General features: G+C 39.6%; 5 protein-coding genes and 1 pseudogene across 9 annotated transcripts; 3 read left to right on the forward strand and 3 right to left on the reverse strand.

Annotated features, from left to right (window-relative positions):
- The first annotated feature begins 50 nt into the window (after positions 1-50).
- On the forward strand, positions 51-5,289 carry LOC110766882 (putative alpha,alpha-trehalose-phosphate synthase [UDP-forming] 9). Of its 4 annotated transcripts, XM_021970284.2 has the most exons (6): positions 51-435; positions 707-780; positions 1,176-1,379; positions 1,971-4,047; positions 4,184-4,457; positions 4,550-5,289. In XM_021970284.2, exons 4-6 carry the CDS (start codon positions 2,057-2,059, stop codon positions 4,871-4,873), a joined length of 2,589 nt encoding a protein of 862 aa, XP_021825976.2. In that variant the 5' UTR covers positions 51-435; positions 707-780; positions 1,176-1,379; positions 1,971-2,056; the 3' UTR covers positions 4,874-5,289. The 4 variants fall into 4 exon arrangements, with proteins under 4 accessions (XP_021825976.2, XP_021825975.2, XP_088109281.1 ...); XM_021970283.2 differs by lacking the exon at positions 1,176-1,379; XM_088253155.1 differs by lacking the exons at positions 51-435; positions 1,176-1,379 and adding an exon at positions 486-542.
- A 235-nt stretch (positions 5,290-5,524) lies between these two features.
- Positions 5,525-6,906, forward strand: NFD2 (Ribonuclease III family protein). Of its 2 annotated transcripts, none has more exons than XM_088253158.1 (3): positions 5,525-5,701; positions 5,842-5,960; positions 6,291-6,906. In XM_088253158.1, exons 1-3 carry the CDS (start codon positions 5,639-5,641, stop codon positions 6,694-6,696), a joined length of 588 nt encoding a protein of 195 aa, XP_088109284.1. In that variant the 5' UTR covers positions 5,525-5,638; the 3' UTR covers positions 6,697-6,906. The 2 variants fall into 2 exon arrangements, with proteins under 2 accessions (XP_088109284.1, XP_088109285.1); XM_088253159.1 differs by having other exon boundaries at positions 5,534-5,701; positions 5,872-5,960.
- A 1,225-nt stretch (positions 6,907-8,131) lies between these two features.
- Positions 8,132-8,566, forward strand: LOC110766893 (uncharacterized). The gene has a single exon (XM_021970300.2). It carries the CDS (start codon positions 8,132-8,134, stop codon positions 8,564-8,566), a length of 435 nt encoding a protein of 144 aa, XP_021825992.2.
- A 614-nt stretch (positions 8,567-9,180) lies between these two features.
- On the reverse strand, positions 9,181-14,966 carry RDR2 (RNA-dependent RNA polymerase 2). Its single transcript, XM_021970281.2, has 4 exons — positions 13,998-14,966; positions 11,833-13,736; positions 10,173-10,323; positions 9,181-10,064 (listed from the first exon to the last, which is right to left on the reverse strand). Exons 1-4 carry the CDS (start codon positions 14,529-14,531, stop codon positions 9,297-9,299), a joined length of 3,357 nt encoding a protein of 1,118 aa, XP_021825973.1. The 5' UTR covers positions 14,532-14,966; the 3' UTR covers positions 9,181-9,296.
- Positions 14,967-15,106: 140 nt separating this feature from the next.
- On the reverse strand, positions 15,107-16,818 carry LOC110766888 (RING-H2 finger protein ATL46 pseudogene; annotated as a pseudogene).
- A 5,341-nt stretch (positions 16,819-22,159) lies between these two features.
- On the reverse strand, positions 22,160-24,872 carry LOC110766885 (putative inactive receptor kinase At2g26730). The gene is made up of 2 exons (XM_021970287.2): positions 23,397-24,872; positions 22,160-22,943 (listed from the first exon to the last, which is right to left on the reverse strand). The coding sequence occupies exons 1-2, from the start codon at positions 24,715-24,717 to the stop codon at positions 22,369-22,371; spliced, it is 1,896 nt and encodes a 631-aa protein (XP_021825979.2). The 5' UTR covers positions 24,718-24,872; the 3' UTR covers positions 22,160-22,368.
- Between the last annotated feature and the right edge of the window lie 293 nt (positions 24,873-25,165).

Here is a 25,165-nt window from a genome sequence, read left to right on the forward strand (position 1 = left end):
CTCTCTATATATATATCTCTCTCTCTCTCTCTATATCTCTCTCTCTCTCTCTCTCTATATCTCTCTCTCCATACATATCTTCTTTTTTGACTTTCTACGCTTATAATCTGTCTCTCAAGACTCCGTGAGCTTCCTTTGTTGAACGAAACTATTTTTTAAAAAAAGAACAAACACTAAACCAAAACGGAGCCTCCATCCAAAATTCTTTTCCCAACATTTTCCACTTTCTTTCTTTCATATTTTTTTTTTATTAGTCAGTTTCGAAACCATTAAAAACTCTCACAAATCTCACCGGTTTCCAACCTAACACACACCTCCTCCTGGTCTCTTCCCATATAAAAAATATCAAACACAGTCTTACATTCTTTCTTTCATTATATCCATATCCACCTCTGTCCCTGCACTCTCTCTCTCTCTCTTCCCCTGTCTCTCTCTGTAAGTTTGTTCACAGCTCTGAGCTGTGTTGTGGTTTTTCTTTTTTTTTTCTGGGTTGCTGAGAATTTAAGGGAAATCAATACTTGTGCTTTTTTGGGTTGTTGGAGGTTGACTTTATAATTCAGTTTCTGTGAAATGACACAGCTGTTTCTTCTCTTTTCATTATTTTTTTCTCAGAAACCAAACAGATCTTTCTTTTCTTCTTTCTTTCTCTCTCTCTTTTTTTTTTTGGATTTTGTTGAATGTCTAAATGTGCAAGGTATTTTCGCAGGAAATCTGCTCCGTACTGATATCAGATAGCTTTGGTAGAAGCTTTGTTGTTGGATCAATCTGACTTCATTTCAGGTTAACTTCTCTGTTTCTCTCTAAGTACTCATGGATATGCATAGAAAACTATATCTAGAGAAAGATAAAATCTTGTGCTGAAAGGGTGTGTTTATGTAGCATGGTATATATTAAATCGATAAAAGTTTGAGTCTTTAAGGAGAATTATTATCAAGAAACTTTGTGACATAACTAAACTGAGAAAAACAGAGCGCTTTCTAAAAAGATTGGAAAACAGAATAAGCTGCAGTGATAAGTAATGATTTATTTTTTATTAATAATTTTACCTCCTCTGGTTTGTTGCGTGAGGATATCAATAATGATCAAAGATAAGGACGAATCCCATGAATAGCCAGATCAGATATGTATTGCATTAATTGGAAATTATTCCTTGCGTCCATTATGTCTATATGCAGATAAGCTCATTTTTGAAGGTGATGTTTTTGGGGGTAACAATTAATTGCAAGTTTTATGGAGTTGGAGAATTAATTCCTTTCATATACCTGGTGTTGAATTGAAATTTTGAGAAATCAATTTGAAGATCATTCTAATGGAGAATTAAAAATGGCTTAGAATATAAGAATCAACGAAGCAGAATCTGCTCCCAAGTTAATAGCGAGGTATTAACTTTCATTTTTGTTACAATTTTTATCTTCCTTTCTTTACTAGTGTTTATTGTATGAAATTCGATTTTATTTTTCCGTGTCAGTGGGTTTAGATTGTTATAAGGTATGCTTTGATCGCTCTATTACCTCTGATTACTATAATCATGTCATCATCTTTGCAAGTTTACCCATAAGTATGAAGAAGCAGATGTAACTTCCCAACCAAGACAGAAAATTAAAACAGAAGAATAGCAAATTTTTGTTCTTTCTAAAATGAGCAGTAGTAGAAAAATATCGTAGTACTCGGAGCAAGTTAATAATCTACTTTTTGCGAAAATCAGATAGAAATTGTTATACTGAAGAACTGATAACTGTGAAAAAATGTTGTTGTGATTAGAAATCTGTTCAATCTGCTGTGCTTTTTGAATTTCTTTTTTTCTCCATACTATACTCAATTGCCTGATGTGTAGTAGGGATAGGGATCAGTTTCTTTACCAATGACTAAAATTTCTGTTCCATGATAATTAATTGAATGTCTGGTTCATGGCTTGTCATTATTTTGCATAGGGTACTTATAATTGTCTTTTTTTACTGCCATTCCTATAGGTTCTTACTTCGCACAAGGTTCTTGGTTGTACATTATTTCGAACTCCGAGCCATTAATCTGGCACAGGAACGCCTAAGGTGTAACCATGTTCTCAAGATCTTGCATAAGTTTGTTGGAGTTGGCATCGGGGGAGATGTTGAATTTCCCTCAGACCCCTAGAGCCCTTACGAAGGTGATGACTATTCAGGGAGTCATTCCTGATGCAAAAAATAGTGATGGGATTAATAATGAAGGTGTAAATGTTCCCCCTTCTGAGATCTGTGAGAAGAAAATCATAGTGGCAAATTTTCTCCCTCTACATGCTCAGAAGGATACAAAATCGGGGAAATGGTGCTTCAGTTTTGACGAGGATGCAATTTTGTTGCCACTGAAAGATAGTTTCTCATCTGGTACCGTGGTAATGTTTGTGGGGTCTCTGAAGGTTGACATTGAAGCAAGTGAACAAGAGGAAGTATCCCAGAAACTGCTGGAGGAATTTAATTGCGTGCCGACATTTCTTCCTTCTGAGCTTCATAAGAAGTATTATCATGGGTTTTGTAAGCAGTATTTGTGGCCCCTCTTTCACTACATGCTGCCCATGTGCCCGGACCATAGCAATCGTTTTGACAGGCAACTTTGGCAGGCATATGTTTCTGCTAACAAGATATATGCTGATAAAGTTATGGAGGTGATCAATCCTGAAAATGATTATGTATGGGTTCATGACTATCACCTTATGATTCTTCCAACATTTTTGAGAAGGCGTTTTACACGAGTTAAGCTTGGGTTTTTCCTTCATAGTCCATTCCCCTCATCAGAAATCTACAGGACCCTGCCAGTCAGAGATGAAATTCTGAGAGCACTGCTAAATGTGGATTTGATTGGTTTTCATACATTTGATTATGCTCGCCACTTTCTATCTTGCTGCAGTAGAATGCTTGGCCTGGAATATGAATCTAAGCGGGGATACATTGGACTTGAATATTTTGGCCGCACAGTGTACATAAAAATTCTGCCCGTGGGGATACACATGGGTCGACTTGAATCTGTATTAAATGACCCCTCGTCTTCCGTGAAGGCCAAGGAGATTCAAGAACAGTTCAGAGGGAAAAAGATTATTCTTGGTGTTGATGACATGGACATATTTAAAGGGATCAGTCTAAAGTTATCGGCCATGGAACAGCTTTTGCAGCAGCACCCGGAGTTCAGGGGCAAGGTAGTCCTGGTTCAAATTGTAAATCCTGCAAGAAGTACAGGGAAAGATGTTCAGGAAGCAAAAAAGGAAACATATTCAACGACCAGAAGGATAAATCAAGTCTTTGGTTTTCCAGGATATGAACCAGTTGTTTTGATTGACCGTAATGTTCCTTTTCATGAGAAGACTGCCTATTATTCTTTGGCAGAATGTTGCATTGTTAATGCTGTGAGGGATGGCATGAACCTAGTCCCCTACAAGTACATCATTTGTAGGCAGGGCGCTCCAAATATGGATAAAGCTGTGGGATTTGCCTCTGATTCCCCTCGTACAAGTACACTTGTTGTCTCAGAGTTCATAGGTTGCTCACCATCTTTGAGTGGAGCAATCAGGGTGAACCCGTGGAATATTGAAGATGTAGCTGATGCACTCAATGTGGCCATAACAATGCCTGCTTTAGAAAAGCAATTGCGCCATGAGAAACATTATCGGTATGTTAGCTCTCATGATGTGGCTTACTGGTCCCGCAGTTTTATGCAGGATCTGGAGCGAGCATGCAAAGATCACTACAGAAAACGTTGTTGGGGAATTGGTTTTGGTTTGAATTTTAGAATCTTGTCTCTTTCTCCAAGTTTCAGGAAGCTTTCCATTGACCATATCCTCTCTGCATACAAGAGGACAAATAGAAGGGCAATATTTTTGGATTACGACGGAACAATAGTGCCTGAATCTTCTATTGTTAAGACCCCAAGTCCTGAAGTCATTTCTATTCTGAAGAACCTTTGCAGCGACCCCAAGAACACTGTGTTTATAGTTAGCGGCAGGGGTCAAAACTCTCTCAGTGAATGGTTTGCTCAATGTGAGAATCTAGGTATAGCAGCAGAGCATGGATACTTCATAAGGTAAGTTCTCACATGTATAAATTAAGTTTCAGAACTATAGATAATTATTTAAGAATTGTCCTTTGTTAGATTAGTTGTTTCCAGGTAAAAGTCTATACTTATTTTTGATTCCACATTTACTTTTATTTTCTCATAGATGGAGTAGCACGTCCAGTTGGGAAACCAGTTCCTCAGCCATAGATTTCGAATGGAAGCAAATTGCAGAACCTGTGATGAAGTTGTATACAGAGGCAACTGATGGCTCCTACATAGAGACCAAGGAGAGTGCCTTGGTATGGCACCATCTAGATGCCGATCCTGATTTTGGATCATGCCAGGCCATGGAGATGTTGGATCATCTTGAAAATGTCCTCGCCAATGAGCCTGTAGTTGTTAAAAAGGGCCAACATATTGTCGAAGTAAAACCACAGGTATTTATGTTCTCCTCTTTCTTCCCTCTCTTTTGCGTTTCTGTATTCCTCTTGTGGCCTATAGGATGTCATTTGGCTTATTCACACTGCAGGGAGTTACTAAAGGATTAGTTGCACAGAAAGTTCTTTCCATGATGATCAGTAATGGGAATGCGCCCGATTTTGTGTTGTGCATTGGGGATGATAGATCAGATGAGGACATGTTTGAAAGCATATCAAGCACTTCATATAATCCATCTCAACCTGTAGCTCCTGAGATCTTTGCGTGCACTGTTGGCCAAAAACCCAGTAAAGCTAGGTACTACCTAGATGATACGGTGGATGTCATCACATTACTTAAAGGCCTGGCGGCTGATTCAAGTCTCAAGCCAAGGTGTAATTGGGAAATTCAAGCTCCTTTCGAGTATATCATGTGAACCGTGCATAGGGTAGAGAAGCATATCGGTGTCGCTAGCTTGGATGGACGTTTTTCTTCTGATGATACAAGTATACAAAAAGCAATCAAGGATTAACTCTTGGAGTTGTAATACTAACTTATTCTTTGCATGGTGGAAAGCCAGACATGATGCTGCTCTGGTTTTTTTCTTCCCGGAGAGGAAGACGATCACAAGCGATTACTGTGGATTTGGTGATGTCAATGGTGAATGTCTAGCAGTTTATGTGTTAGTGCCATGGATCCGAGGGGATTTACCTTCTTAGTTCACAGGTTAAGATTTTCTTTTTATCATGGGTAGTTTAAGAGATACAAGGGCATCATTGTTTTGTAAATTTGAACTGGCTTTGTAGTTACATGATACTTAATTCTTTCATGAAATCATAGTTCTTACTGCAATTTTCTCTGTTCCCATACTCCTTGCCATCTCAATGCCAATCAAAATTCCCAAATTTTTGATGATTTGTATGAGATGTTTGCATTTTAGTAGTTTTAAAATTAATTTAAGATACTTAATCGTTAAGGTACAACCCCTCATGATAAAACTTTATTTTATCTGTTCAAAAATTTATAGATTAGAATATTATTTTACTAAATTTAAAAAAGAAATTGAAAAAAATTGACTTGTGGTCAATCTCCATCGAATCCCGAAGGAAGGGTTAAGTCCATAGTTGCTGGGTTTTTAACTTTGCAGACAGAGTCACACTCCAATTCTCACACCAAAAGGAAAGACCGTAGAAAAGTGAAAATGGCTCGTCGTTGTTTCGCTCTGTTCACCATTTTCGTCTTCGCAATCGTTCCTCATATTCAGGTCTGCGTCTAAACCTTAGACCTCTGTTTGTTACCCGAGAAAATACCTAGAAAATGAAATAGTTTGTGTGTTTCAAAATTCTTCTTTATCCTCTGAATTTTTGGCAGCTAAATTTGAGTAACCAAGTGCTTTGCTTTCAGTGTATAGTTTACGCGGGTGGTTTTATGCAGGGTATCGCGACCAATGATCAACGTGCGCAGATCTCCGTACGCTCATCGCCATTTGAAACAGCCCTCGCTGCCCTTCAGAAGCAAATTGGGTAAAGTTCCTGTCTTTTCCACCCTTCATTTTTGTGTTTCGATTCTGGATCATTGACTCTGTTTGGTTTCTGAGAAAGTTTAGGAAAAAGAAAGGAAAACTTAGCACTGTTATCTCACCCTGCGTGACTAAACATGTATGCATAGTTTGGATTTCTCAATCATTAGATGGTTAGTTTTGGACAATATTGACGAATAATCACCGCATTGAAACCAAACCAATAGCTTTAATGATCAAACTTGATTGCATTTCCATGTATTTGTATATGTTTGATTGTGTGTGTGTGTTTGTGTGGCACTGAAGAAATGGACTCTCTTTCTATGTTTTCCAGCTATAATTTCAAAAAACCTGGGCTCCTTCGCCGTTCCATGACCCATGCGTCCTTCTCTGAAGAGAATAACAGGGCTCTGAGCATTTTGGGCGCCAAGGTCATAGAAACATCAGCCTCTCTACGACTGCTTGAAAAAGACCTTGAGATTTCTGCAAAAGAATTGAACCGTCGTGTTTCAGAGCTATCCAAAGTAGAATCGTCCTGCACCGCTGACGGGTTGCGCTTGGGGTTGCATAAGGTGGTTAGAGTCTCTCCCAAGACTGATTCTACCACTCCTTTGGTGGTTTGTGGGGCTTTCAGAGCAATCTTTGGCGCTATTGCTATTGATGTGGGGAAGTCTGATGATGCTGGAAGCTATTTCTGGGGTGTTCATGGCGGTCAAGTTGGCGGAGCTCTTGCAATGTAAGCGCAGCTTGCTCAATATCAGCTGTCAGAAGATATTAGACTTAATAGTATTAAGCTGCTAGTTGTGGAATTGAGTTTAGTAGCAGTAACAGTATGTGCTTTGTTCTGCTGTTTGTTAAAATGGTTTAACAGTATGTGTGTTTTAGGTGCCCTTGTCCCTTAACAATATTATGTTACTGTTAAAATTGTGCTATTTGTTTCCTCTTTACCATATGCTATGATCATATATAATGCTTGGCAACACAGGTAGTCAGCTTTGTTTAACATTTGTTTACTGGGATTGATTACCTACCTCTCCTTCATTCCGTTTGAAATGTTGATGTTTTATATCTAGAGAAGATGCGGGAAATGGAAACCGTACTGATTCTTTAATACTCCCGGATGTTATATTCTTCTTTGTTATGTGTTGCCATTTTCTTTGGCATAATTGAATCTGCATTTTACAATTTCTGAACTTGAGAAAAAATGGGTTGTTAGAAAGCAGAAAATGCTAACTTGCAATGGAAATGCACTTGTTCTGACCTTGAATTACTTGATCCACTATCTGGGACCTGAATATATTGGACACAGATAAGCTAAGATCAACTTGGTTTGAGCTTTACTTGGCCAATGTTGACTGGTGAGGAGTCTGGCCATATCATGAACATATCATGGCCTCGGCCTCGGCCATGCAGTAGCAATTCTTCTTCAAACTCTGTTCTTTCTACTGATGCCTTTGAGCCTTACAATATTAGGTTAGGAAGCTTGACTAATGTCATTTTCAGTTTTGGGGTGTGGGGTCAATGTGATTGCATTGGTCCTAATACGAGGAAAATATTCTCCTCCTTGTAGAACAATATAAATCTCAATCAATGTGGTGGGTGCCAATGTAAAACTTCTCAAAGAAGTTCAACTCCAATTAAAAAACTAAAAAATAAAAATAAAAAAAGAGATAAAAGAGGGGAACAATAATGTAGATTATGGTGGAGTGATTAGGCGAGATCGGCGCTGGCGTTGATTCCTTAATCACCATCCATTAAGTTTCTGATCGATCCCACCTAAGCATTGGGTCCCACTGGGTCCCCCCACACACCAAACCAAACGTCACCTACAAGTTACAACGGCCTAATTCCCAAACGCTGCCTTTAATTTTGGGAAATTTTTTTTCTTTCCATTTTCTCAATTATAAGGCAAAACCGGAACCACTTAAAAACGACAAGTCGTTCTTGATACAGATAGTCAGAGTGGTCACCGCCAATTGCCGGTCACTTGATATGTTTCCGTTACAAACTTCCATTTCTTCTCTGACCATCTTTATATAAAACACACACGCACACCGTTTTACAGAGAGAGACGCAAATGCCCAATTGGGGGTTTTCCTAAGCTCCTCAATCTCTCAATCCCTCTCTCTCTCTCTCTCTCTCTCTCTCTTGTGGTCTGTACAAGTCCATATGGCCATGGAAGGCGTTGACTTGGAGTCAATAGGCCACGGAAGAACCAGTTCGCGCTGCTGCTTCTGTATCCCGGCGTCGTCGGCCTGGTGGGAGCGGATGCGAGCGAACCAAAACAACGACCGCTGGTGGTCCCGAGGCCTCCAAGCCTTCTACAAGCTTCGAGAGTGGTCCGAAATCGTCGCAGGCCCAAAGTGGAAGACTTTCATTCGCCGATTCAACCGGAACAGAAGCGGAAGCGGCGGCAGCTCCGGTGCTGGGCGGCACCACGGGAAATTCCAATACGACCCCTTGAGTTATGCTCTGAACTTCGACGAAGGCAAGGAGGACGAAGACGACGAAGTCGGCGGATTTCGCGATTTCTCGACCCGGTTTGCCTCGCATCCTCCGGTCAGGTCCGGGTTACCAGAATCGAGTAAAGACGTGGCGGTGTACGGGTGAGTGAGAATACGCCGGGGTAGCTATCTTGCGCCCGGAGGTGTTGTAAGCATTTGATTGCTGGAATGGCCACTCAATGAGCTGGCTGGATGGTGGAAGGTTGACCGTATGACATGGCGCCGTCAGTTTACCCTTATTTATTTATTTATTTTTGTTTGGTTTTCGATAATGTCGTTGTAGTAATTTAGATATTTTTTTATATTGTTTTAATTTTGTTTTTGATGGCGGTGGGTGTACAAATTGTCAAATACTATGAAGATAATGGACCAATGATATGATGATTGAATGAGGATGAAGATAAGCATGCGTGTAAGGTTTCTTTAGCATGGCCTAGTGATTAATAAATTTATTTATTTATTATTTGCTTGCAATTTTATTACAAGACAACTTTTGTCTGGGATGTAGTTGTAATGTCGTTTTCTTAAACAATTAAAACTAATTGTAAACTAGATTGCAGTGAAATTATTTAATAATTTTGGGACCCTTGTAGTGAGACCTAGGATTTTTCTAAAGCCGTTGATGCATATCCCGACTACCCTTCGCATTGATCCATATTTGAAAATGAAAAAGTTTAAATGGTTACAGGACACCTACTAGGCTACTATTACTAATAATGATGAGAGAAACTAGACTAAAATGGTATAAACACATACACATACAACATAAGCCGCTACATGGCGCGCACCTATAACCACAGAAAAACCTGTTTTACATGGTGCTCTGCTCTATGCGTCTATATGTCCTTTCTTGGATTATTCACAGCTTTTATGTTGAGTAAAATATCACCTACAATCCATGGAAAGCTCAAGCAGTTCATGTCTTGTTGGAAATATGATGGATGATAAGTGACATGATACCATGCTGAGGCCATTCTCTGATGCTCACCAACTGGGCAGCTGCTTTCAAACAATCCTTTTGCTTCTTTTTGTAGGTTCTTGAGTGACAGCGATATCCGATCCTTCATATCTCCATATCTCCTGTTATCGCGTTGCAGATATGCTGCACGATTTCGTAGATTACCTGTCAGTATTTCATCCTCGGTCACTGCCCCATAATAGTTCATTATCGTCCTCATCTTCTCTATGTACATGTCTCTATGACCTTTTGCAACTTCAAGAACCGACTCGAGGCCATCCACTTCAAGGTCTTGATCGTAAGCTGCTTCAGCAATCTGCTCTGACCAAACCAAGTTTGTTTTTTCTTGCAACACTGAGCCAACGACTGCACGGTAGAGTTTTCCTAGTGCCCCATTTGAGATGTACATGGGTTTGTCCACCCGTTCCATGAAATCTGGAAATTCTTTAGGTTTTAAGGTCCGGGACATTTCGGCCGGTGCACCAGTTTTTGCAAAGTCGACGGCCATGGAGTGCAGGTCTGCCAACTGCACGCATTTTGGATTCAAAGCTTTGTCTGGTTCACGGTCAGCGTGAACTAGATGTGCAGTAGAGATGGCACCCAAATTATCATTTATCATGTAATCAACAAAAAACTTTTGAATTTCCTGCATATTCAAGAATGGTTAGGCAGAAACGACAATTAGATTGGCAATGTATTTTGAAATTCATATTCAATGCCATAAGGAGACTGTTTACTCAATTTTGGAATTTACCTCTAAGGTCACAGTGTGATCCATTATACGAGGTCTCCGTGCAGAGTAGTCCATGGGAGGTACAGTGTAAGAAGGGACTAGATCTTTATCCCAACTTATGAAAAACAAGTCCCCATCAAGATCACCCCCAGAGCATTCATTTGGATGAGGCCTGCGAAAAGTTTCCAAACCACATTTACTATATAATTAAACACTATGACCATTTTAATTGTTGCCATACAATATATTGCTTTAACAACATCCAGTTCAATTGATTTGAGCTGAGGAATCACACAATCTTAGGAAGTTAAACAGATTGAATGAAGGTATGAAAGTATAAATGTAAGACGAATCTGCCAGAAAGAACCAGATCAAACACATATATGTCATTTTATCCTAAAGCCCAGTTCTCCTGATGCATTACCCAAAGACCAGCTTACCCAGAAACTTCACTTCCACTTACACATAAAAAAAATATAAAATCAAATAAGCTAACCGTTTCTCAGAATCAGATGCTGCGTTTCACCTAATAATGATGAGGAAGACTGATGAATGGAATGAAGATAATTGTGTTCTAATATTTCCATATAAAATGAAATATCTGAAAATGTGCACAAATGTTTAATAAAAGATATTTACAACTATTCGGCCACCTTAAATTTTAATACCTTAACATATCTGGATAAAACTTATGTCTAAAATATTGAAAGTATCTCGATATTTTGCTGATACTTTCTTTATCTACCAGAGATGATACATTAGCGTTAATATGATAATTTTGGTTTTTCGAGTAATAACCTGCTGCATGCATTGCAGCAACATTGTGCATGCCTGCTGTGTGCACCAGCAGACGCACATAAAATGGGCTTACTTGAGGGGCTGGGGGTTTGAACCCCAGGCCATCCAAGGAGGCGACGGCCACTCTGACTAACCTGTCTTTTGTTTGCAAAGCTATTTATTATACTTATTAACTAAAAAGAAAACTTGCAGCTAACAGTTATATGCATGTGCTATAAATAAATTACTGCTAAAATGCTTAATCTTCTCCAGTGTTACTTATTTTTTGATATTGTTGTAATTACTTAGCATATAAATATTACTAGTTCGTAAATAAGCAATTTGTATCATAAAAACTATGAATGATTATTTGATTGGCCAGGAATTGATTGCATTAAGTAATGTTATACACTTTTTAATGCATGAGTTGTGATACATGTATGATTAAGCATTTGAAGAACTCTATGTGGTACTAAGTTATACAGGTATTCCAAACTGTTATATTCAGTTAGATTTCAATGACTACTTAATCGTTTTCAGACAATAATGTTTGTCCAGGCATACTGCATTCCTCCTAAACCATATAACCCAATTATACACATAAGTTCAAACCAAGTTTTTAGTCAAATATAATAGATAATCGATTGAATAAACATTTCAAAAAATTTGTGCGTTCCTTAATAGTTTCCATAATTTCTCTCAGAATATCATCGATGTCGATATTTTCGTGTTTTCCACCTCTTGTCCACATGATATTTAATACGTTGGATAAAATTAGAAAGAGTGAATTATACATGGAAAGGAAAACAAAAGCAAAAATTAGGTCACAAGCATACCATAATTAGTGAAACAATAATCAATAATCTTCAAGAGGAAACAAATGCATTAACAGTGTTATGTATACCTTTCTCCTTTTTGGGGAAATATAAGGCAATCCACCATATTCTTCTCCTCGAGTACCACATCATAGACAGCGTCAAGTACCCTGACGTCTCCTGGGTGAAGACAAGGATTTTTTGTGACAACCACCTTCCCTGTTACTATACATGTTGTCTCATCCACCTTCTGGAAGAAACTCTGATCCCCCATTTCTTGCTCTGCTTTTGTCATGGTTATTCGAACATAAACTTGACCATAATTTAGATTTCCAGTTTCATCCAAGCACCCAACCAGGACCCGGCCTTTTGGGACAAATATTCGGCATCTACTTTTTAAATCAGACAAGTGGTTCTCATAATATGCTTGAAGCATCATTGAGAGGTAAGGTTCCACATTTGGCTCATAACCATGAAGTAACATCTTTACAAGAGTATTTTTGGAATCAGCCCCATTCAATCTCTCTAAGACATTCAATGCCGCACCTCTTTCTGTCCGCATTTTCCCTAGAAGACGCAATTGTTCCTCTTGCAATGCCTCAAATGTTTCATCCTTTACCCCTAAGGTAGACAAGAGGGAAATAATCTCTCGATTCAGATAGCAGGGCATGGCATCACTCCATTTGGTGACATTAAGCATTCTATTTTTTGATTCAAATTTGAGCATACTGCTACGCAAAGATAGCTTCCGAAAGGACCTACAGTCAACAGCTATCACCCCTTTATATCCACCATATCGAATCTGAAATGCTGAAGGAGTTTGATCCAAACCACACTTCTGAGCAACTTTCCTGGCAAAAGATAGAGAAATCTTTCCAATACCATCTGAGAAGCAGTAAGTTACACCATCCGAAGAAGTCTCAACATCAGGAATAATCTCTACATCTTGTGCAGGAACAACAAGAGTTTGTGTAGAAGAACTGAACAGTTGACCCATCCTAGCTGCACATTTAGATATACTGCGGATCTTGCTGAAGCAGCCCATCCATTCTCTAATATCTTCTGCTTTTACATTGTCATTAGAAGAAAACATCCAAACAGAACTTGATCGAAGTTGACTAGCCGAGAAAGCCAGAAACTCAAATCTTTTTTCTCCTATAACAATCCCATCTCGAAGAATAGACAACATCCGATGATATATTCCAGTTCTATGGGGTTTTGCAAAAATACCTTGCTGAATACTTGTGGATATAGCATTTGCAGGAAGCTTACTCCAATCTTCATCAACAAATGTTACTCTCATAAAATCCGAAGCATAGGCTGCAAAATTCTTTACAACATAGTTTGATTTTTCAAGCTCAGGACCTAAGCAACAAATCTTTGATGGGGTAATTAAGACTCTATGACAACTCATTACATTATGTTCCATTAATCTTTTATAGGGTGAGGGACGACTCTTATGGTTTCTTTCTAAGACATGTAATTGCATCTTTAAGAATGATAGAGGGTCAGAACAAGTGGTCTTGCGCTTGTGCAGCTTCTCAAGAAGCACATTAGTAGTGTCGACGCTTAAACCACTAAGGAACTCAATCAGATCAGAGTCTGCTGCTGCAAGACTAATCTTTTGGGAATGAACAAGTGCATTGAGCTGGAAAAGGATCTCATATGGTAACTTTGAATCTGATCTGCACTTCACAAGTGGAACTGTCTCAGATGGCGAACAGTATTTTTCACCATTATCTAAAATGAGATCCACCACATCATTATCTTTATAGTATGGGAAGCATTCAAATACATCTGAGACAGAAAACTCCTCCTCAATCTCCCAACAGAATGAAGTTGAATACCCGATAGATTTCATATCCGAAAAATCGGTAGTTCGTACCCAGAGGAAATCAAAATCATCCTTGCATACGTGATACCGATCAGTGCTAAATCTGGCAGCTACATTAGGTCCAGAAATTTTACGAAAGATCCTCGGACCAAACTTGAGCTGAGAAATTCAAAATGCTTTTTGTTAACATATTATCCGAATCACACTAATACCAGTAACTCTTAAACAAACCAAACAAAAGCAGCAATCTTGCAAAAAAAAATAAAATAATAACTAAAGACTTCAACTCTCTCATTGTAAACAAAAAAACCCAAAAGAAACGAACAGCAGGAATCACATTCACATTCCTTAAGAATTCTACAAACCCAGAAGAGAGAGAGAGAGAGAGAGAGAGACAGAGAGAGAGGAAGAAACAGTTACCTTCAAGAGAAGGGCATTCACTTTCTCTCCACCCAAACCGCACCCGAATGACTCCATAATATTCTCAAATGCAATCTCCAGTTTATAACACTCGTCTCTCTGCCAGACCCAGAACTCGACCCGCTTCCTCTCGGGCATGACCCAAGCTCTCACGCCCTGCCAAGACTCCAACATGCTCATGCAGTCGTCCTTTACCATAAAACCCGCATGCAAAACGGTGCCGTTCAGTCGGCGTTTTGGGTCCACCGGCCGTTGGATGATGTCGTCGTACGTCTCGGAAAGTCTGAGGCTTTCGGACTTGAAGACGAGGCCGTTCTGAAGGGAAAGAGAGTATGCTTCTGATTTGGCCTCAAGGGTCGTGAACTGGACGCGACCGAAGCCTCGTGACTTCCAGTTCTTGTGATCGCTGATGATTTCGACGGCGAAGACCGAGTCAGATTCGAGTTTTGACTCGAGGAAGCTTAGGAGCTCTTTGGCTGTCACTGTTTGGGGAATGTTCGAGACTCGGACAGTCGGTCTCTCTGCCACCGCCATTTTCAGAGAGAGAGAGACTGCGAGACTGAGACAGCGTCTGTGATAGAGAAAGTAGAGTAAAAAAGGAAGAGGAAAGGAGTTAAGAGGAAGGGAGAGGAAGAAGAGAAAACGACGACCCGTTTATGCCGAGGAACCTAAAAACCAACAGGGTTTCCAAGTCCAAGGTCATCTTTTGTTTTGGTGCTATGAGAGGCCCAAACAAACTAAAAGCAAGCACCTTTAGCCCAAACCCAAATCTGAACCATATGTGGTGAGCCCATTATTGTTTCCCAAAAAGCTAGTTTGCTTATCGTGATCTTTTGATAAAGTGCTTTGTTCATCACGATGAGATTGCTGCATGATGAAGGAAAGTAGTAAAAGGCTCTGATCATTTGTCCCTTCCTTGTTGTGTTTGATACTTTGATTATGCTCTTTTCTGCATGTTTCTTGCTTATGAAGAACCCAAAGTAAACGGCTCTTGCTTTCAAAAAGAAACGCTTATGTGGGTTTAGTTTTTAGATCATAATTCCCATTTTCTTTATCTGGTCTGGACATTGCTGGACATAGCTCTTGCTAACATACACAACATACACTAATTATAAAAGAAAGTAAGTAAAAGGCATAACTTCTAAGCTTAATTTTCAGTCATACATAACATACACTAATTATACAGCTCATGTTTCATCTGATTGGAGAACTTAATCTAAAAGGAGGTACACCAGTATGAGCATTCGAAGAACCTGGGAATCGGTTTTTCGAGGACCAAAGCCAGATCTTTGAAACAGAGAAGCTCTCACCCTTATGCCGGCCACTGATTTTCTTCCCCTCCAGATTCCCATTAACTGAGAAGTTCCCATTATGAACTCCCTCTTTGACAAGCTTGGCATCACTATCTCCACCACAATCATGGGACAAGGCCACTTGCAGATTTGAGTCACCAACCACATATTGATATGTACCCATTGAGTAACATCTCCTAGCATCCAAATTACAGCTACTGGTTTCTCCCACTCTCCCTCCACTTTCTACTCCTTCATTTAAGCTTCTGAACTTTCCAAGTCTTACAGAAAAGACCCTCTTTTCACCAGCAGCTTCCTCCATGGTTAAATGTTTCTGACCACTTGAACACATGTTCTCTCCCTCACTAACGAACCTATTTGACATTTCCCTAGCATCATCAAAATTGAACACTGGATTTTCCAAGAAAAACCCAGAGCTCAGAAGGGTTCCTCTACAAAGGGGGCATGTTGAATTTGAGAGGAGCCATGTGTCAATACAATCAATGTGAAAAGCATGACCACAGTTAGGGAGCAATCTCAGCTTGTCCTGGTCAGAAAATTCACACAGACAAACAGCACAATCAAATGGCTCTTTTGAACCAATAATGTCTTTGCAGTAGAACACAGGTAGAGAATCTATGGCAGCTTGATCTAGGCCCGCGTCATGTAACCGAAAGAGCTGTTGAAGCTGCCTTTGAATAGCACGAGACCCAGAGGTTTCTGGGTATCTATTGGATTGAAAGATTGAGGAAGATGACCTCTTTATGAGAAATCTTACAAGCAAATGAACAAGGCCAGAGATGAAAAAGATAACAGCTAGAATTACTATAACCAAAAGAAGTACTGGACTGATATTTCCAAGAGATGATGATGATGATGATGATGATGATGATGAAGAAGGGGATAATTCCTGTCCATTGTTAACGCTAACAGAAGGAACTGAAAATGAGGAAGGTGGTGGGTATACCAAATTACCATCTTTCTGGTTCAACCCACAGAGAATTCTAGACATTTTAGGAGATTGGTATTGCTCAAAAGCAACTATTTTTACCAGGTTTTCTCAGATTTAGACACTGAATTCCCCAACAAAGTGCACAATTTTAGAAGACACTCTAAACTTGCTTTGAGAATACAACAGAAGAAAGGGTGAGCAAGCTAAAATGCAGAATTAAGAATGTAATGCTAAGGTGAGAAACCTAATCAGATTAAGACTCATATATGTGAACAAAAAGATTTTCCTTGTGGAAAATTGAGATATTAAAAATGGGTTCTTGAAGAATCATGTAGCTGGTAAAATTGCAAAGGAACTACCTTTAGATATGGAGGGTGCGAATGGAACCATAGCTAGAATTGGAGGAGCCCGTCCGGTTTGAATTCTTTTTGCGCCACAGAAGAAGTAGCAGAAGAAAAGATTTTTATTTCTGTTTGTGTTTTGATATATACAGAAGGGCAAAGGTAGCTTATAGACTGGAAGAAACAACTACGAACTGTGGAGACTGGAGAGTGAGAGAAGGCCAAGGGGAGTTCTATTGAGCCCATTGCAATAACAAAAAGACCCTCCAATTTGAACTATTTTTTAATGGGCCCAGAGCAACCAGTTTGCAGAAGGCACACATTGGTGAGGTGATGAGGGATCACAATCACAGCTTTTGTCATCAACTATAAATGTAGCGTACCAAACCAGACAAGCCTAAAAAACTAAGTTATGTGGGATTAGACGTATGTCACAAATCTAATTAAAAATTGAAAAGCTAGAGGAGGGCCACCACCCAGTTTTGATTGTCCAAAGTGGTCAGTGTGACTTATTTTTCATCAAAACAAGTAAACAAAATGATCATCTTTCAATGATGATATATCCTATGCTCACTCCCTGCTAATCAGGCAATTTCCCATAAATCCTGGCAATTTTCCAGATTAATGGTCAAGTGGGTAAGTGGCAGAATTGGTAGAAAGTTATGTATCCAGTGCAGATCTCCCAACCTACCCTGTATTTTGGGTGAGTGACCAAACCAAACAAGCTTTGGATCTGATGACAGAAAAAGAAATCTCAAAGGGGTGGACAAAAGCAGATGGTAGGGTCACATTTGCTTTTCCTTGCACGTATAGCACCAAATCGTATCCATAATTGCACCCACTAAACACAGGTGATTATAACTAATCATGTTTTTGGGTATTTCTCTAATGGTTTGACAATTCTGTCTGATGTTAGTTGATAACTAACCAGCAAACCAGTCAGAGAGTTTTGTTGTGCATTATGTGTTGTGCGGAAGCGTCAACCAATTGTGAGTGAAAAATAAACAACAACTAGCAGGAGATAAATGGAACACAAAACAACACCAACAAGAACACCAAGATTTATACTGGTTCGGCAATGCCTACATCCAGTTTGGAGACGACGGAGTAATTCACTATAATCAAAGAGAGTATACAAAGTGTTTATCACTCAAGAAAACCCAAAGCCCCAAATACACCCAAGTCTCACTCTCACAACAATTGAAGAGAAAACAATAATACAAAGCAAAGAACAACTAGAGAGAAATGTTTCTCTCTTTGGCAAGATGCCTTCTTTGCTATTTTCCTCTTCTACTCAACACTTGGTGGGATGCTTCAAATGGAACCATTTGCTTCCAATTTATAGCCAAAAATGCAAGAGTGTGAATGCAAGCTTCAACTATTCATTTGTTGGCTACCAAACTTACCAATGGATGGCTACCAAACAATCCACCCTTTTTGACCTCATAGTAAGCCAACATTTACTCACATGGGCAACTAACTTTGACTCACATGGGCAACTCCAAAATTCTTTTACATTTGAGCCAATTTCCAACAATCTCCACCTTGGCTCAACATGTAACAAACTCTCATAGTAACACTCCCAATGGTCGTCTCCCAATCCCCCCAAGGGGCAATCAACAAATTTTACGAATTCCAATCAAGTCCAAGCAATGCTTAAACTTGAACAACGAAACTGGCTTCTCCAACTTATCAAATTGCTTGTACCATTGTCTTGGAGACTGCTTCAAGCCATACAATGATTTCTGCAATTTACAAACCCAATTTTCCTTTCCAGCAACACTAAAACCTTCTGGCTGAGACATATAGATCTCCAAATCACCATGTAAGAAAACAGTCTTGACATCAAGTTGAGCCAACTCCAGGTCAAACTGCGCAACCAAAGCCAACAAAATACGAATAGAAGAATGTTTTACTACCGGAGAAAGTACCTCATTGTAGTCAATGCCTTCCTTCTGAGCATAGCATTTAGCTACCAATCTGGCTTCGAATCTTACATTATCCTTTTCCAAGGATTCCATCTTCTTGGCATACACCCAATTTTGTTGCTGTGGAGGCTCTTGGGTAGGTGCCTCCTCTTCATCAAACCTTACTGGAACAACTGGAGTCTTTAGTAACTCCACCTGCTTTGAACTACTCATGGTCTTGGTAGCTTCAATTTCACCTTCATGCTTGTTCTGGTTAATCATAGTAGTCTCATCAAAAGTCACATCTCTGCTTACAACAAATTTCTTCTCATCTGGACACCAGAGTCGGTATCCCTTCATGCCAGTGCTAAAGCCCATAAACAGAGCTTTCTTTGCTCTTGGATCCAACTTGCTTTCCCTGACATGGTAGTAAGCAGAACAACCAAATATGTGTAAATACTTGTAATCAGTACAAGGTTTACCAGACCATACCTCCATGGGCGTTTTGCCCTCGTTCGCAGCAGCCGGCAACCGATTAATGAGATGGCTTGCATAACTAATTGCCTCAGCCCAAAATGCCTTGCCTAATCCAGCATTAGACAACATACACCGAACTTTCTCAAGCAAAGTACGGTTCATGCGCTCCGCCACCCCATTTTGTTGCAGTGTCTCCCTAACCGTGAAGTGCCTCACAATACCCTCATCTTGACAACCTTTCAAGAAAGGATCAGACCTATATTCACCACCATTGTCTGATCTGAGAGTCTTGATCTTTCGATCGCTTTGCGTTTCAATCATCTTTTTACACTTCAGGAATATCTTCAAGACTTCATCTTTACGCTTCATGGTGTACACCCATACTCTTCTAGAGAAGTCATCAACAACGGAGACCAAATAATGGCAACCTCCCCAAGGTGCATTCTTGGAAGGTCCCCAAACATCAGTGTGAACATAATCTAGAGTGCCATTAGTGTGGTGAATAACGGTATCAAATTTCACTCTAGTTTGCTTACCAAGCACATAGTGTTCACAAAATTCCAATTTGCATGCCTTTGCACCCTTCAATAAGCCTTGCTTCACCAATCCTTGCAACGCTTTTTCACCAGCATGCCCAAGACGCATATGCCATAACTCCGTGGTGTCTGTGCTATCTGCGTCAGCAGCTTTGGTGATAGCTGCTCCACCAAAAACTGTACTCCCCTGCAAGAAATACAAGTTATTTCGTCTTGTACCTTTCATCACCACCAATGCCCCGTACACAGCGTTAAGAACTCCACCATCCATGGTGATCTTGAGACCCTTGGATTCCAAAGCTCCCAATGAGATGAGATTCTTCTTCATATCCGGTACATACCGAACATCACTCAATTCTCTGACTGTTCCATCATGCATCTTCAAACAGATTTTGCCTATCCCTTGTGTTTTGCAAGCATTATTATTGCCCATCAAAACAACTCCACCATCCAGCTCCTCGAAGCTAGAAAACCATTCCCGTATGGGACACATATGATAGGTGCAACCTGAATCCAAAATCCACTCCTCGGAGTGACCATCAGCATATGAACTAGCCAAAGCAAACTCGAAATCATCATCTCCAGATTTTGCAACATTTGCTTCAGAATCCGCTTTCTCCTTCTCTTTGTTCTTCAATTTGGGGCAGTCTTTCTTCCAATGACCCTTTTGGCGACAAAAGGCACATTCGTCTATGGCAGGAAACTTTCCCCGCTTCCCAGATTTTCTTTCCTCTGTTCGACCCCTTGCAACTAGTGCCTCGGTTTGTGAATTGTGAGTCATCTGGTCCTTCTTACGACACTCATGATTCACCAATGCCGCAGACACCTCCTCAAGTTTCACCTCGGATTTTCCATACAACAAAGTAGTTGTCAAATGATCATAATCATCGGGCAATGAATTTAACAAACATAGTGCCTTATCCTCGTCAGGAATTTTCACATCAAGGTTTGCTAAATCAGCAAGTATTTTATTATAATCATTGAGGTGTTCGTGCATAGAAATACCTGAACGATATTGAAATCGGAAGAGTCGCTTCTTCAAGAAGAGCCGATTTTCTGCGCTCTTGGTCATATACTTCTCCTCCAATTTTGTCCATAACTCCTTAGCAGAAGTTTCCTTCATATACGGGTATTTCAACTCCTTATCAAGGAATGATCGAATAGAGCCACAAGCATGAAGATTAAGTCTCTTCCACTGCTTATCATCAATTTCTTTGGGTTTATCCTCCAAAACAATATCCAACTCTTGTTGATACAACACATCCATAACTTCACATTGCCACATGCCAAAATTATTAGAGCCATTAAATTTATCAACCTCTAACCTCGTAGTAGCAATTGGATGTCTATTGGATGCAGATGTCGACGATGACGATGCCGACTCCTTCTCCTTCACAAGTTCGTCTTTATCCCCAGCCATCTACCCCGGCACTGTTCACAAATACAGCACTGTTCACGACTGTAGCAGTTCACTGTTCACGGGAACTGTAGCACCAGCACTATTCACGGAACTGTAGCTCCGACGAATTTTTCACTCCTACGAAACCCCAGTCGAAAACTGGAGCTCTGATACCACTTGTTGTGCGGAAGCGTCAACCAATTGTGAGTGAAAAATAAACAACAACTAGCAGGAGATAAATGGAACACAAAACAACACCAACAAGAACACCAAGATTTATACTGGTTCGGCAATGCCTACATCCAGTTTGGAGACGACGGAGTAATTCACTATAATCAAAGAGAGTATACAAAGTGTTTATCACTCAAGAAAACCCAAAGCCCCAAATACACCCAAGTCTCACTCTCACAACAATTGAAGAGAAAACAATAATACAAAGCAAAGAACAACTAGAGAGAAATGTTTCTCTCTTTGGCAAGATGCCTTCTTTGCTATTTTCCTCTTCTACTCAACACTTGGTGGGATGCTTCAAATGGAACCATTTGCTTCCAATTTATAGCCAAAAATGCAAGAGTGTGAATGCAAGCTTCAACTATTCATTTGTTGGCTACCAAACTTACCAATGGATGGCTACCAAACAATCCACCCTTTTTGACCTCATAGTAAGCCAACATTTACTCACATGGGCAACTAACTTTGACTCACATGGGCAACTCCAAAATTCTTTTACATTTGAGCCAATTTCCAACATTATGATGATAATGTTCAAAACCATGGCCAACCTTTCATCCATGTCAAAATCATTCATCCTCTGTGACAAGTTTTATTCTTTTTAATTTCTTTATGTTCACTGTTTTTGGTCATCCACGACTATAGGAGTGGCCCAATTGCATAATTATACGACACATTTTCAGACGTTTTTGGACTCCCTGTGGATATCGAATCAGTCCATTTTGTTTTATTTTGAAAGCAATTGCTGTGAGTATGACTAAACCAACAAGGCCATGTTCTTGTTGAGAAAGTGAGAATTTAATTTAAAATAACATGTCTTTTCTTAATTGTCATTTGTCAAATATTGCTTCTTGTTTTACCTTCTGCAGTGACACTTAGGAAGAGGATAGCAGCAGTCTCTGAAAATTTGATGAAGAATTACATGGTCATAAATGGCATCAACTTGTTCCTTAACCATGTGTGACGTGTTCATTGTCACGAATGAGGCTTTCCAATCATAATTTACATGTAAGATCACTCATACCGCTTGACATGAACATAGCAGTCTCAGGATATACAGCTCCTTAAAGCAAAATTGAACATTTTAGGACATAGGTTAACCCAAAAACAAAATACAACCATATACCATTAATGCTGAAGCAAAGAATTTTTCTGCATAGAAAGATAGGATTTTGAATCAAATTCCTCCAACAAGAGATGCAACTTAATAATGAAGTGTTTTTTTCTTTCTTCTTTTCATGGGTCAGAAGATATAGATCTCTCTTCCTCCTCTTTTATAGACTTTAGCCTCATCGAAACTCGACTCATACTTGGCCTATCATTTGCTGAGGGATTTATGCACTGCAATGCTACCCGCAACAAGTTCACCATCCTTTCTTCACTTGCACCTTCTTGGATCAAGGCCTTGTCAAAAACTTCAAGAGTCCACTCCTCTTTAACCACCGAGTGCACCCACCTCGGCAAATCAAACCCATTTTGCTGGACCAGCTTCCCAGTCAAAAGCTCAAGAAGAATCACACCAAAACCATAAACATCATCCTTGAATGTGCTATATGCATGGCCTGCATTAGAACTTTCAATTCCATTGTTTGGAGAAAGGAATGACTGGTCTTGATTTTCAGTCCCCATTACCCCATATTCACTGATGCAGGGCTCCATGGTCATGTTGAACAAAATGTTCATGGACTTGAGGTTGCCATGGGCAATGCCATCTTCACGTAGCTCCCGGTGCATGAACGCCAGTGACTCGGCAATGATGTCTGCAACATTTAGTCTGCTTCCCCAGTCAAATATTTGGCCATTTGAAGATCCTGTGACCCGAAAAATGATGCATACAAATAATCAGTAATGCTACTTTAGGAACTTCCATGTCAACAAACTTATATCCACTACCTTTTTCTGTCATACCATAATGCATCAAGGTTTGAGGAAAAAAAAAAGAACAAAATATTGTTGCTGACTTGCTACTAATCCAACCATGGATTCGATATGTAGTTTTTTGTTGTATGTTCTGTACTACAAACCTACTTAGCTAGGCCTTCAAATCATCTGAACATTGAGTTTGGGAGTCTAAATAAATTCTAAGTTTCATCCTTTCTTTTTGAGCTTTAGTAATTTTATGTTGCATTGACTTTCTTTTTACTGTGAAAATCCTCTGTGTTTCAGTTAATCATTTCTGTATCTCATTGGTAGATTAGATATACTCAAATTCTAAAATATATATATTTGTAGCAAAAATTAATATAATCAAGATTCAAGCTTACCATGAAGAAGGTTAAAGAGATTGCCATTCGGTTGATATTCATAAACCAAGAGCTTCTCTTGTCTGGAACAATAGAATGCAACTGCTGGCAAGACATTTCGACACTTAGCTTGATCGATCTTTTTCATCCTCGTCTTGAAATCTTCGCTCGAGATCCCACAATTCCTGATCCTCTTCACAACCAAGTTAACCCCATCATCAAGCATGACTTTGTAGAGGCTTCCATTCTTTCCTCTTGCAAGCAATTCAGCTGGAGCTCGGAGCAACTCCTCAAAACCTAACCCCATCAGCAATGGACTTGTGAGAACTACAAGCGGTGGAACCATTCCAGTTTCAACAGAGGTCAATGAGTACTCTGCTGTCTTAGGCACACCATCAGCCTTGAACTCACTAGAAGTAATAGTGTTAGGCACAGTGCTAGCAGTATCAGGTGTTGCAATCTTTTCATTTCCACCCTTTTCCTCATATTCTCTGGTCCTCTTTTTGCTGATAAATTTATACACAAAGAAGCACACAAAAACCAGGCTAAGTATTATGTAGCCTGAGAAGATGAGAAGCTTTTGAGATGAGGATTTGTTTGATTTCTTCTTTGGCATTATAGATGTTGGGACAGGTGGGCAGGTATTTGGTAGTGGCTTTCCACATAGCTTAGGATTACCTGAAAAGCTGTCTTTTGTGAGTTGGCCTTTGACATCAGGAATTGGACCACTGAAGTTGTTGTTGGAGACATTGAACACCTTCAGATTGGAGAAATCAAAATCTGGTATTTGCCCATCAAGTTGATTGTTTTGAGCAAGGAAAGATATCAAGCCTGAAATCTTTGGCAGATCAGGAAGCTCACCATAGAAGTTATTGTTGGATATATCAATCCTTTTCAAATTATTCAACTGTGAGAGAGAGTCAGGAAGGTCACCAGAGAACTGATTTCCACTTATATAAAAGTGGGTCAAATCTCTGCAATTTCCAATTTCTTCTGAGAGCAGACCAGAGATTTTGTTGTTCTTCAGACTCACAACACCCAAAGACTGTACCATGCAGAGAGAATTTGCATCAAGAACTCCAGTTAAATTGGACATTTCAAGAACTATTTTCTTCACATAATTCTGTTTATCACATGTCACACCCTCCCATTGGTCTCTGCAAGGGTCTGAACTCATGTTCCAACCCCATTTGACATCTCTCACTGAATTTCCTGGTGAAAGTTTGTCCATGAATTGCACCAGCACTTGCTTGAGTTGCTTCAAGTCTTGATCTTCTGAATTAGCCATTGGAAAGATGAGAAAGATCAAAATGGCCAGTACCCAAATGGGAAAACGATTCATTTTTTCTTATTTTTATGTACAAGTAGAGTTTTTTGTGGAAAATGGCTCTGTGGTTTTGGTTTCCTCTTTATGAAGTGGGCTTCATTGATGGAAGTTGCAAAACAAGAAGAAAGTAGCAATGTTGAAGTTTGTTGCTGGAATATCACTTGGTGCCAATTGGCTGATACTGACAGAGAGTTTGAAATATTCTTTATGGTTAAGGTTATGTACCATAAGGAGCTTGCAGAATGAGCCTCACACCGCACTATAGCCTGTAACAATTCTAAAAAAATATGTGCCGGCAGTTTACGCAGTCAAATTTTTGATGGCATGTCCTTCTCAATAGCCTTTCTAGAATTAACAATGTGTGATATAGTGACTTGTAGAGACCCTCCAAGGGTGGTCAAGATTCAACTTTGCCTTCTCAGACATCAAAGAATAAAACCCAGATAAGCCTTTTACCCTGCAA

The sequence above is a fragment of the Prunus avium genome, chromosome 5 (genome assembly GCF_965620075.1).
Source record: "Prunus avium chromosome 5, drPruAviu1.hap1.1, whole genome shotgun sequence".
Lineage (NCBI taxonomy): Eukaryota > Viridiplantae > Streptophyta > Magnoliopsida > Rosales > Rosaceae > Prunus > Prunus avium.